We start from the raw sequence: 14,489 nt of genomic DNA, 5'->3' as shown, positions 1-14,489 counted from the left end.
CCGAAAAAAATAAAATCAGCAGTTGTGACAACTATAAATGGAACACGACGACACAATTATGATCATATATTGGCAAACTATAACGCTGGACCCTTTTGACGTTTCAAGCAGACGGATTGAAAAGCATGTCAGTGGCAATGTATTAACGGTTCCATTAAAGCAACATGAGTCGGGGTTGATAAATCTATACAGCTTCAACGTACGAAAATAGACTCCATGACATTTTCAGCCGATATACCACCCTCCATCTATATTGTCACGTTGGCTTGAAATGCGGAAATGACTCAACTGTCCCCCTGAACAATGGGAAATGGACGAAAAACAAAAACCGTGAGAGAAAGACGAATGACTATCGTCGCATTAAATATTCGATAGAGATGCTTGCCTTTACAATGATGATGACAGCAAAGGTATAAATTATTCCTCCAATAAAGACCATTGAATTTTACAGGGAAATCGGAAATAGAAAAGAAAACAAAAGAGGGAACGCTACGGCCTCATTACTCACGAGACATCAATAAAAATTTCAAAGACTACGTGAATTATTACGTCCAAGGAAGAGGCATTTTGTGTAGCAATAATGAGCGTTTCTTGCGACTTTTTTAGGGCACACATATTTTTATTTGAAGCCTAAATAAATTGAAAAAATATTGCATTGTTATAAGTGATAAATTTGCATGTATGTTCACAAAGGAGTTGTACTTATAATAAAGGAGTACTAATGAGTTGTTTTCTGAGGACAAAGAGGAATATGATGAGAATGTACTAGGGTAAGAAATGACAAAAATGAGAGTTGAGCAAGCAGGAGCAAAGGAGAAGTTGACCAAAAGCCTTGCATTTATTGCAAGCTCTTGCCAAGAGGACAGTTAAGGAGCGTAGCCTCGCAACGGCTTCTGAGCTATGGGAAAAGGGCAAAGGTAACAATGCCAGAAAATATCAACTCGGCGCTGACCTAAGGCGGAGTAGATACGCTTACTCCTACAGCTTCAAATAAAAGAAACGGACCACGAACGACTTCTGAAAGCTCTCATCGTAAAAGGAAGCGTCCGTAATCGAATCAAACTTTCGATGAGACTGAATGTCAAGTCACGCAATCCTGGCGGGAAAGGGTCGGATCCGTAATAAGAGAGGAGCGCTTACGAACTACGAATACGGAATGCCTTCGGACACTGGTTTCTTTTCGACTGGCCGAGAGAAATATGTAAATAAATACAAATATGACCACAGCGAGGGTCATCAAACTTTCATGGCACTTTTTGAAAGTACGTAGACATTTACATCTTCTGTGGGTTTTAATGAAAAAACTGAATTTATGTTAACTGATATCGGAACTCCCATTCTATTATCTGTTATAAACACAAGTTAACTGGTTAAAAAGAACATTTTGGTAGTGTGCTGAAGATATGAAAAAATCTGTTTTCCATTTTTCGTATTAACAGCCGATCTGTTATTTTTATTCTTTAGTTTCCTTATCATTCAACCTCGTTCAAAATGTACTAATGCGAATTTAAATACCTATATTTTTGGAGTGTCACCATCATACTTTAATAAGTGAAATGTAACGTATATGTAGGAATTTATTGGGAAAATCCAATTTGGGGGAAAAAGCCAAAGAATAATAAGAAAAGTAATGTATCACAGCTTCAAAAGTTTGTACAAGCCAAAATAGGAACATTTCTTAGCACGGATTTTTCAACATAATTTGAATGTATTCATGCTCCAACAGAAGACTCGGGAATTTCTTTTGCGAGAAAATATAATGTAATATGGAGTAATTAATGCGTTCAAAATATGTTGCCGGAAACTGCTATAAATAACCAATTGATCCTTATATTTTGATGAACACTCAAAATAATTTTCTCAGGTCTTTATGACAAACATCAATGCCAACTGAGAATGATTATCGGTGTGGGTTGCATCGATTTATATAACGGTTCCCCCGATAGAAAAACCTTTTCAATCTGTTCTCTATCCCCATCATAACGAATCACTTAAATAGAGAGAGAACAAGTTTCAACTTATAAGGGCATAAGAATGGACGAAATAGCTGTAAATCTACTTGGCGAGGAAGTTAAAAAAAACTTGAGTTGAAAGAAACTAATTATTGCAAGGAAACGTGATTTTGGCTAAATAAGAATCAACCGAGGTATTTTTGCCTTCACTAATGCCCACAAGATTGAGATCCACCCGAAAATTACAGTTGCCTAATTTATTCTCGCATTCGTGGGTAAAATTCAACTGTAGCTCAACAGCGTCATAACAGTCATGAATTTTAACGTGCAATAACGTTCTGAAGGCGTCACCGTATCGAGGACCAAAACATAAGTCCCTCGGTCGCCAAAGCCATAAACGCTGGCATAGAAAGTAAACAACAGTAGAGCGTTATTAGCGACGAAGTAATAATACGCCGCAAAAAATTCAAAAATATATGTACATAAAACGAAATAAAAACCTGAAACGCCAAGGGAGCTCATGAATTTAAATTACGCTGTCGTTACGAGCGATTCTAGACGAGTCCGAAACGTCCGGGTGCTCGTAGGCCGAAGTTCTCAAGCACACATTGGTCAAAATAAAATGAATTTATGGTAACAGCACTCTGTAACGTGTTGAAAGATTAAATTCGCAATTTCCGCCATTGAAAAATCTAATCAATAAAAAAATATATACATCGGGAAAGCAGATAAAATGAAACTCCTAACAGTCCATTGTTTATGATTTTTTAGCGCTCTTAGGATATCTTACCCGCGCGGAAACCCAAGAAAAGTTTGTTCATCCAGAGAGTCAGGTTTCTCAAAGGTCAGCAAACGACCATTAAAATAACCTTACATGCTGATCGCCTTTAGGCGAAACATCGTCAGAGTTGATGCGTAGCTTTCCGCGGCGTTGTCTAGATGATGTCTCCATTTTTCTGGGTTTCACCGCGTGGATTTTCTTTATGACGACAGTTTCTCCGGTATTCCAACCGGCGTCTTCAGGTCGACCTGAAGACGCCGGTTGGAATACCGGAGAAACTGTCGTCACAAAGAAAATCCGCGCGGCGAAACCCAAAAAATAGAAACATCGTCAGAGTTCAAAACGTCAGGGACTGTAGCTTGACTAACCGTAACCTTCCTAAACGTTAAGCCTGGTGTAATTCCAAATAAAGTAAGGTCTGTGTAGCCACAAACCGATTACGTAAAATGCCGAGGGTAAACAAAAAAATAACCTGAAGTAAGGTAGATATTGGTCGAAACGTCTTTTTAAAAAAGCTAAAGTCTTCCTGTGCTTCTGTAGGCCAATTAGCTTAATTATATACACCAAGTATGAACTTCGCCATGAAAAAATTACTTGGCTTAGCAGGGATTCGAAACCAGTCAGTGGCGGATCTATAGGTCCCCTCCCCGGGAATCCAATTTACACTAGATAGAATGGTAATTTTTCGATTTTTTCTGGCTTTACTTTGTGAAAATCCTTTCTTAGTAATAAAACGTTATTGTACGTAATAGCAACTAGATAAACAAGAACAAAATAACTGTTATTATAACGGTTTCTATACCTGATGATGTCGCCTCTGCGACGAAACCGGTCGTATTAATTAAATCGTGTGGAAAAGTACAATAACGTTTTATTATTATGGTAATTTTTATTCGGACCCGCAATACTTCTGGGAGTTTACCCCATACTTAGCCCCCCGTTGTCCCTATCCTGGATCCGCTACCAGTTACACCACCAACCCATCTTCACCCAAGGCGAATCTCAAACCAAGCAAGGTGTTGACGTCTTAATTCCACAAAAAGTTTTGACTGGCAATCAGGAGATCCCGATTCGAATCCCGGCTAAGTCGAATGATTTTTTCGTGGAGAATTTCACCCTTGGTGCATATAAATTTGCACCTGTGCGCGTGACTGCGAAAAAATCACTTTTTCTACGCAGTTCTTTGGACGATGCGCTCAGGGAAGACACCACACAAATGAGGGAGGGAACAAGTTTATACGCACTTCTTATCCCCCAGTCCATCATCTTGGCCCAAGTTGCCGGCAACACAGTAGGCGGTCGTCCGGATGCCGGTCACGGAAGAAGCGTGGTCGGTCCACGTGCCCGGCACGTTGTCTACGGGAAAGGAGGGTGAGCCGAGGGAAAGGTCAGTAGTAGGGACTGCTGACCAGCGATGGACCGGTGAAAAAGCGGAGGCAACGCTTCCCGATAGGATATATAGCACACTCGCGGTTGTTTCGATAAGCGAACGGACTCTACAGGGGCCGTGAGGCGACCTCGACGCTGAGCGCCCCTGACAGCCGACTGGCCCCACAACAATCTCGCCGTCTACGCCGACGAAGGGGGAGGAAAGTAGGGGGGGGTTAGGGGGAAAGGGCAGGCAAGTGGGGAGAGGGGGGAACGGAATCTAAACGCAGCCAGCGCCCTTCCCCACCTTCGGATCGAAACGGAAATGAGGCGCGCAAACACAATTTTTTCTTCGGAACCGCAATGAATATTTTTTAAAAACTCCCAATACGACAAAAGCTTTCAACCCAATAAAGCATATAAATGTCGATAGTAATTTAATGGTGGCACAAATAAAGAAAATCTCGGGGGTATTTCAATACAAATATATACCGTCCTCATCGCTCCATTCGGACATTACGCAACCTTTAGTAACTTCATCTACATCTACATATTACACCGCAAGCCACCTCAAAAGGCGTGTGGCGGGGGTGTTAGAATACCAGCTATTTACACGTAAAAAGTAAATGTTCTAACGACATTACTCCTAACACTTATTAAAGTCGGTGATAGTGCGGGGGAAAAACCAATTCCCATACGTATCCGTTCGGCAAAACATCGCTCTTAATATCTGGAAATGTAGTGGGGTTCTCATACTATGTTCTCCGTATCGCTCTTTAAGATATTCATTCTTAATTGCTCGAGCAATTTAAGCCTAGCATGCAACTTCCTAGTCTATAGTGGCTCCCAAACTAAAGGTGAATTCAACCGGTAGGTTAATTTGTATAGGCGAAGGTAGAGCTCATTCCCTCTACTGGTGTAGGGTGACACAAAATTCAATTTGTCACGTCAACTTCCGCTCTGAAAAAAAGCTTTCAAGCTGATAATGGACATACACCGCGATAATAATTTAATGGTGAAGTTCATAAAAAAAATCTCGCAGGTATTTCAGTTTTAAATAGGTCCCGTCCTCATCGCTCCATTCGTAATTTTACGCTACCTTCAGTAACTTAAGGTGACTTCAATCGTCGAGTTTATTTAGAAAGGCTAAGGTGGATCTCACTCCGTCTAATGGTATCAGGTGACCCAAAATTAAATTTTTCTTGCTGACTTCCGCTCCGAAAAAAGCTTTCAACCTAATAAAGGATACACACCGCGATATTAATTTAATGGATGCGTCCATTAAAAAAATCTGTTATTTTTTTTCAATTCAATTTCATCGATCCCGTTCGTAACCCACCATATTTGCACCTTCAGTGACTTGTGGCATAGAATAAGTGTATATACTTACTCTATGCTTGTGGTCAGCTCAAACAGAAGGTTGCTTCTGATAGGCGAGGGAATAGCTTACCCATCCTTATGTTTATTAACAAACCAAATTTAAATATTTCATATCAACCTTTGTTATGACAAGAGCATTCAGTTTAATAGAGGACCTACACAGCGATAAAAATCCAATGGAGGTGCTAACAAATAAAATATTTCGATTCCAATCGAAGCTCCTCTCATCGCTATAGTAAAAAATCAAATTATCTCTAGAAACTTAAGGTTATTCCTAACAGAAGGGTGATCTGCATACAAAAGGTAAAGAGGTACCCTAGACTAAGGGTCTACAGTGAACCATTGTGAATTTTTTTTCTATTTACCATTTGTAGGTTGATGTGGATTTCCGAGGGTTCAGATTTTTTATCAGAGAGATTTCATGATCATTCCAACAGCATATTTAAAAATAACAAATCAGCTTAATTTTATACAATAATCTTTTTATCAATTTATTTATTTTAGGAGTTTTATATTTATAATCAATCATATAAAAATCCATCCATTCGACCTGAATATCTATCTCTGAACAATTCGGGATGGCAATGATTTCAGCTTGAAAGGAGAGAATAAAATAAAAAGAAATCAACCTAGGCTTTATCCTGCTGAGACTGCGACGCATGCAACAAGTTACCAAGTGATAAAGGTCAACGCACTTCTCGCTTCTTAATCGAAACGAAGAGAGCCACCATGAAAAGTTCAAGTTTTATGAATGCATAAAAATGCAAAGAGAAAAAAATGCAACAAATATAATATTCACCATAGTAGTGCCCATGAAATTTGACAGGCAAGTATTACATCCCACGATAATTAGAGCAAAACCATGGTCATACTGTTTGCAAGGTTTCATGAAAGAAACCAAACTAGAATATACCTGGTTGAAAATGGTTTGCATGAAAGTGAATATTTTACCCTCATAACTTGGTTAATAAAAGTATAATAATATAATTTAAGGACTGCATCACCAGATCATTAATATAATCAATTATTCTGTCGATTACGGAAGATTAACATGAAGATTTATGCTGGATGGGTGAAAACGGGATAATTATTTGATTTAAAATCAAAAGTAAATGGCAATTGTTAACATGGAACCGTTTGCATACACCAGAACACGACGGTTATGATTTAACAATCCTGACTGAATATTTGACGATATGCAAAGAACTCATTGTAGGAGTATCACGAGATGTAAATCTTAACCAAGCATATAGAAGGGGGCGGCTATAAAAAATGTGACGTTGTATTTTATGAACGACGCATATTAATTTCCAGAGAAGCCACGCGCATCGCGAGCGTCACGAAAACTCTCCGTCGGTATTCTTCAATTATTCAGCCAATGTTTTCAGAGTGTTGACGGAGCGTTGACGGCGTTTCCCACGGCAACTACAACGGAGAAGAGGGAGAGCAGAGAGTACGGTCGAATAAATATCCACGGGGGAGGAGGGAAGAATGACGAAAGCAACGTTAACTTTGTTCCCTCGCCTCTCCAGGGCACAGCCAAACGCATTTGGGCTCACAAACAAGGAATCTGGGAAAGCCTGATAAAAAAAAACAACCGGTCTGAGACTTGGAGGAGATTTTCTGTCTGAAAATCTTCGATAAATACGCTTATGGAGTAGTTTCAAATTAGCTGATGGGGTTTTATCTTCTATATTATTTCTACTGTACAGATACCTTTTTCTCAACTTATACGCAACCAAACTCTACAAATGAGGTACCAAAATGCACAGAATTTATCAGAGAACATGCGACGGCATATCTTACTTCCTAAATATTGCTATTGTTTCCTAAAATTGGTTTTTAAATAATTAAAAAAAAAACGGTAAATATTACTGACGTTAGCGGCGCGCAAACTGATACATTTGCTCATTTGCAACAATATTTCGCATTCTTTAAATAAATTTTATCAAAATGCGGCTGATTCCACATTCAAGTCTACTGTTGATACGTAAGTATGAGTCATCATGTGCGTTTAACAGAGGATAGTGTAATTACTTCCAATGTTGTGTTTAAAGAGGTCCTCTGACCTCAATTTGTACATAACATTCCAATTAAATTTGTACATAAGACCCTGCCTTTTTTTCTACATTTTAAAATTAGAAACGCGCCTATCCCTCTGTGGACCTGCATTGAAAATAGCGAGGGAAGCCCGCTGGGAGCGGGCGCAGCACGCTCGTAGCATTATAATTCCGTTTCGTTACGACGCAAAGAAGGCTGAAACCTGTGATAACAGGATGATAAAAAAATCATCTCTTGGAGTTCAGGAGAAATAAATGGCAAAAATATTTTTCAAAAAACCAGATTTTACAATTAAATAAGCCTTTTGCGTTATTTATCACCTATCAGCAGCAGCCATGAAGTCAAATTTACATACACTACGCAAAAAATACTCTACATTGGCTATCTTGTAAAATCACATAAATGAGGCTCTTCTTCCTAAGAACTTCGAGCTTTCAGGGCAGTTAAGTATGAAATTCCTATAGTAAATATCACAATATAGCATCTCCACATTGTCCTATTTTAAATAAGATAAATGAGTTGTATACATCAAGCAAACGCAAAATATCATATTTCAGAGATTTTAGAACATTTCAGCGTTTTAAAATATTGAATTTCTCTTAACCTTTGCTTACTTTTAGAAGACCTCGCTTAAGGTGAAAATTTACTTCGTCTTGACATTTGTATTACTATCAGAATTTGCAGGGCATTTACTAAAGATATGGATACTCTAAATTAGCCATTTCCAAATGAGTTCAAATAATACGCAAGCGATACGGACGGAGTAAAATCACTTACATATTTTAGTCCACGCCTAAAAATATTTACTGCGCAAAATGCCAAGACCATTAGCGGGCCCACATCGAAGCCAGAGGATAGAGCAGGATGAAGAGCTTACTTTCAGAAACTATACGGAGCTGCTATCGAAAATACAGCTTCCACTTTTTCACATCCAATTTAAAGGCCCTACTCCCATTAGAATCACCACTAGCAGCCAGGAAGTATTTACCACGAAGAGGTCCCGAGGAAAAAGAAGCAAAACGTCGGAAAGAATTTGAATGAAACTGGGATAAATGAAAAGGAAATCTTAAGAGAAGTAAAGAGGAGTGGGGGGAGGGGAGAGCCGAGGCATTCAGCCGGGAATACCCAAATGATTTCGAAAAGAGCGAAGGAAAGTTGGAATAAAAAAATGAAACAGGAGAGGCATACGGCGGCCAACACAACCCCTTCACTGAAGGAGAACTTGGAGCAAAGAAAGACCCTAGTGCTCGTAATGCTGCGGCGGGCAAGTATGCGCGCAATCCACGCGATTGAAGAGCATTACTCCGCATTATACTCGGAATAAGAGACTCTCCGCTACGCTTCTACTTCAAGGCGGAACGCTCTCCTAAAAAGAGACCGTAGATTTGATGGTGATTGACCATAACTAGGCCTTTACTATATAAAATCAATCAGCTTAAGTATGTTCACATGGAAGTTGGGATCCCAATTTTTAATGCTGGCTGCAATTGTTGCTCTAAGTAAATATGTCTTTTGTAAATAAATGTTGTTTACCGGGTCATGTATTTACCTCGTTGAACTCACCAGATCATGATTTCAGCTATCGTCGAGTTTTTTTTTTCAGAGATATTAAGCACATGACTATCTCGGATCGGTCGTTGATGGCGGGTAAGTCTCCCATTTTACCGTAAATAAGTATACTTAAATAAACCAATTATTCACATATAAAAATATATACATGGAAGAATATTTTAACGAATTAAAAAGGAATAATTTCTTAAACAAACCATGCCGCAATACCATAATAGAACTATGAGCTGATTACAGATCATTATTTGCTTGCACACATTGAGGGACTAATAAGATTACCTGCACATCTGAGTGCATTGCATTAATAATGGAGGCCTAAAACAAATCGACACCATATTTCAATGTTCATTCTAGGGCTTACAACTTCCTGCGAATATTACTCCAATACCTGGATTCGACCCCTGACCTCCCTAATACCAACTTTATTCTTTTCACAATCTTAAATTTCCTAACTTATAGTAAGACTAACGGGTGATTCCGTCAAGGTACACCGCTGGTTAGTTCACAGATAATTCCATGAATAATCGAGCTTTTTACTTCACAAATTACTCAATGCTTAAAAGGATAATACAAGTCTCCACAAACGCAACGAGTGATTGAAAACGTACACTGAGCACGAGCGCCCCTCTTGATGGCAACCGGAATTCTGTAGCACAGGCCGAAAACCTTGGTAATACTCTTGAGGCAACAGGAGGGAGAAGGTTGAACCCTTTGACTCGGGAGCAACATCAGAATGCACTTCAGCCTCATCGGCGTGGGCGTCGAAAAGCCAGCGATGAATGGAGACAGGGAGGAAACCAAGGGCAAGACAAAGGAAGGGCGGGAAGCACCTTGTTCTCGAGACCGAAAAAATCGATCGATTTTTGTTCGAAGGAAGAATGGTTGAGAAAGAGGCGGATATCCTCTAAACAACAATGACGAAAGGAAATATTCAGGTAAGAAAAGCCACGCTGATGCTCATGGTAATATTTCTCAGAGAAAAATCCCAACAAAATCGACTGTAAAATGAAAATTATACCAAATCCTGAGATTAAACCAGATACATATACTTCGAAATAATTGGTATTTCTTATAGTGGAATTTTTTCATATTTATGGTAAAAATAAGAAAAAGAATTACGGCTGATAAAATCGGAAAGCGTGGCCACAAAACCTTACAATTGAGAAAGAAGAATTTATAAACACTTTGAACGACCTATTTCCCAGCATCCATTGATTAGCTTTGTACTTAAACATATTAGCCGGTGTAAATAAATTAACTGAATAACATTATAGTAAATACTATCGTCAGTGAATGGAAATATGAAAAGATGCTGTCTCCGTATTAGAGAATTTTTAAAAAGAGGGAATTAAAATTCAGAAAAGGGGCCGATGCCTATTCTACATTTATAACACTAAGCCATGCATCGCATCGAGATGCAGGTCTCCGGAATTTTTTACCAATCATTTCCAAAATTGCAAAAAAGGAATACGATACCTGAGTAATCAATTTCGCCGTTTTAATAAGAGTCAGCTATCAACAACCCTTTCCCATTCAGAAGCAGGAGCGTGGGCCCGCGCGTGGGAACACGGATAAAATTTGACGCATTATTCAACGCCGCAAACGAAATTAGTGGAGTAAAAAGATTGAACCTACTGGATGGAGAAATTTTGAAAGGGGCATTTTCATTAGATTTGACAGGAAGCAGGTGAAAGGTCATCGAAGAAATGATCTCTGGAGTGTAGGAGGATGACAACCAGGAGTAGGAGTAAAAAAGGAAGCACAGAAAAGCGCAACGCACACACAAAATAATACGATGATGCTCGTTATTTTGTATGTGCCTCGATAGGAACGAAGCTTTCGGAGAACACCCATATAATGACGGAAGAAAATTTTTAATCATTATTACAGTATCCTACCGATTAAGGTAGATTTCCATGGAGTACTAAAGAAGTGATCTGGGAGCCTCCCTTTCCTTCCAGCACTGCCTCCTTCAATTCACTGTAAGGCCTACTCCCTATCATTCTATCTAAAAATCCTATTCTTTTCCTTCCTCTCCCTCGTTTCCCTAACACTCTACCCTCTAATACCATTTTCAACATCCCCTCCCCGTTAAGTACTCCTCCCATCCATACCGTCTGTCTCCTCTGTATCTCATCTAAAAGCTGCCTTTCCTCACCAACCATTTCGAGCACTTCGTCGTTCCTTTTCCTCTCCGTCCATTTCACCTTCTCCATTCTTCTCCATACCCACATCTCGAATGCCTACAATCTTCTCTCGTCTTCTTTCCTCAGTTTCCACGTTTCCGCACCGTAGAGAGCTACACTCGAAATCAAACTATTCACTAATCTTTTTCTTTAAACTCTTACATAGCGATCCTCTCAGAATCTTTTCCTGTTCATGAACGCCTCCTTTGCTGGTACAATTCGCTTCCTGATGTCCTTGCCACTGTGTCCGTTTTCCTCTAATGTGCTGCCCAAATAGTTGAATTGCTCTACTTGCTCAGGTTTTTCCCCCCTACTTTTATCTTCATTCTCACATTCCTCGCTAGCAAAAAAACTAAAAAAATAACAGACGCAATTCGTAGGAAATCTGGTTCCTTTTATGAGACATAAATATTATTCGGCAATGCCATTAATGAACATTAAAGTCAAAAACATATATCTACAACAGACTGCGATAGGGCTAAGGACAAATCCAGAGATCTCACGTTGAAAAGAAAAAAATCTCCACAGACTCAAAGTACAGAAGCGAGACAATCACCGTTATGTTCCAGTTTCATGAAGAAACGTGACGAAACTGAACTTCACCCTCACTATGGCAAGACATCAAAATGTGGCTTAATCTGGTTCCTTTTAAGAGACGTAAATATGATTCGGCAATGTTATTCATGAATATCAGAGTCATTGCTAAAACAATAAACCTAAAACAGACTACGATATGGCTAATTCCAAAACCGGAGATCTCACGGTGAAATAAAAACGAAAAAAAAACTCCGCAAACACAAAATACTGAAGCGAGAATATCACGTTCCAGTTTCACGTAGAAACGTGACGAAACCGAACTTCACCCACACAATGGCAAGACAAAATGTGGCTGAAAAGCCAACCTGACTCCACAAATACATCGGGGGACATTAAATTAATAATACAATGATCTAAAAGTGTTGCAATGCTAACATCCAGCGCTTATCTGCACCGAACACGATTCCTAAAGATCAATACTATGCGGACGATAAACAGGACTGAGCCCCTATAGATAAGCAGTGGAAAAAATAGTGGAGCGTTCGGGGTGTGACGCAGCCGAGGGAAAATGGTTTTTCTCCGCCAAAAACAAATAGATCAGTGCTCACAGCAGTGAATGACATGCAGCGCATTTTCTCTAGTATAGATCAGTTTTTTGACTAAGGTTAGTCTCTCGACTTTATTAGAACAGTGGATAAGACTCGAGACCTCTTCTGTAAACTTATATCTAACACCACAATTAAAATTATGGAAGTTATTTCGCAAAATTCGAGAAAACCGCAAAAAATTCATAATGTCTAATCAAACAAAGCCTAAGTCTAGGGTCATGGATTCGAGACCTGGGTATCAACTATGTTTTTTGGAAATGGCATTCCATAGCAAACCTAGAACCGCCATCGAAATCATGTTACATTGCATGGTGTTCGCTTACTTGACGTGAAAGCATGGATAGATATGTACAGACAAACCGAATACAATAGCGCCTTTATTTCCCCTTTACGAGAAAATGCGCTAAAAAGGGATTCATATTCTCAACGTTACGAGTTCCAACTCTTCCCTCTCTCTCTCTCTTGCATTCAACCCCGTTAACCTGTTGAATGGCTGAGCTCAGCCCAGAGGCCCCCTTCGAAAGCATATCGTCGCTACCTCAGGGGCCAAGTGCTGTCGACGGAGCCAAGGAAACGCCCCCTAGCGCATGGTTGTCGAGTGAACATCCGGGATCTGCAAGAAGTATGCACTCTCGTACCGAAGAGATCCTCGCGCCGTCGTCTCGTGAACGTGCATGTGGAAAACAAACGACGTATCCCACTTCCGAATTGCGCAACTCTCTTTACCTTCGCCAAACTTGAGGACGAGGTACGACAATGACGTAATTGTGACGTCAGCACCTCGAAAACTCAAAAATGCCAGTCTAAAAAGTGAGATTCTTCAAAGTTGAGATTTCAAGCTTCGCAAATTTCGAGGCTGCAGCAATTCATGTTCTTACTCAAAAACTCCACTTAATTTAAGACAATAGGATAACTCAGAAAATGGCCTCAACTACCCTCACCGCGAACGTTCGAAGCGCATAATTAGCACCTAACCAGCGATATTCTCTTAAGAGTAGGTAATAGGCAATGTAAGCAACATTCAATGTTACAACATGTAAGAAAGTGTATTGAATTACAGGATTCAAGAAATATGGCATATGCAGTAAAAACATAGGTATTGAAAATATTAAATACCCATCATGGTAATGTACAGGCCATTCCATGAGACATTAATCACGAGAGGAATGAAACTGAAGGAAAAATTCAACGAAATTCCCTTAAGAAAAATCCTGAAATACGTACTTGGGGCTGATATATTAAAACACGAGGAAGAAGAACATCAAGGAACAAGCCACAAATATTGCAATAGATGATTCCTCAGTCGGCCTGTAAATGTTTTGCCACCAACCGCAAATTTGAATGGATCGCAAAGTCGTCTTTCGTATCGCCGACGCCAGAGCGATCGGAATTTGAATGGAAAATAAGCTAAATTTAGGGCTATTAACTGACATTTATACGTATATTCAAGATAATGTGTCTTGTCCGGTATACCCCACAAATTTCCACAGAGAGGAAAGATGCCTCGGTAGATTAATTGGCTAAAGCACTCGATCGGAAATCGGGGGATTCGAGTTCGAATTCCGAATGATTTTTTTCTCTGTATAATTTTCGCACAATTTGTGGTCTATCAAATTAAAAAGCAATCAAATAATCTGCTGCAAATATTGAAAATAAATGAACCGCTGCGAAAATTACTGGAAACTGATCAACTTTCACTTCGAGAGGCAACTTAAACCAAGCCTCTACGGAAAGGACTGTAGCCACCTCTATATGCGTAGTCCACTAGGGATTACCATCGGAAAGTTTGAAATGGAGGGCTGCAGTACAGCAATCTTAGGATTGCCGTAGCATGAATGAAAACCTTTTTTTGGGCAGTCGCGTAAAGTGAATCCCTTTCTCAAGTCCTAAGGGAGAGCAAGCAACCAAGCATTCAGGAGCTGATTCCTCGGGGCTGTATGCCTTCCTTTCCCGCTTTAACTTCCGGACACACTTCAACCCTTGACCTCCCGGCGGCGTGTCCCGCGTGGCAGCTCCGCTGATGAAACAGGGTCGCCCTCCGACGAGA

The 14,489-nt window shown here is 39.8% G+C and overlaps 1 protein-coding gene across 4 annotated transcripts in view; it reads right to left on the bottom strand.

The window, feature by feature from the left end:
* The window catches only part of LOC124161299 (afadin), a 510,930-nt gene that overhangs the window by 151,249 nt on the left and 345,192 nt on the right, over positions 1 to 14,489 (bottom strand). The window contains exon 1 of one of the 4 annotated variants that reach the window (XM_046537608.1): positions 3,978 to 4,261. The exons of the other annotated variants lie outside the window; for them this stretch is intronic. Coding sequence (XP_046393564.1) covers positions 3,978 to 3,999 — 22 coding nt within the window. The 5' untranslated portion in view covers positions 4,000 to 4,261. Of the gene's footprint in view, positions 1 to 3,977; positions 4,262 to 14,489 lie in introns of those variants that run through there. 4 annotated transcript variants of the gene reach the window in all.

Source organism: Ischnura elegans, chromosome 6, assembly GCF_921293095.1.
Source record: "Ischnura elegans chromosome 6, ioIscEleg1.1, whole genome shotgun sequence".
In the NCBI taxonomy this organism is placed as follows: Eukaryota; Metazoa; Arthropoda; class Insecta; order Odonata; family Coenagrionidae; genus Ischnura; species Ischnura elegans.
This window is presented reverse-complemented; position numbering and strand designations above follow the sequence as displayed.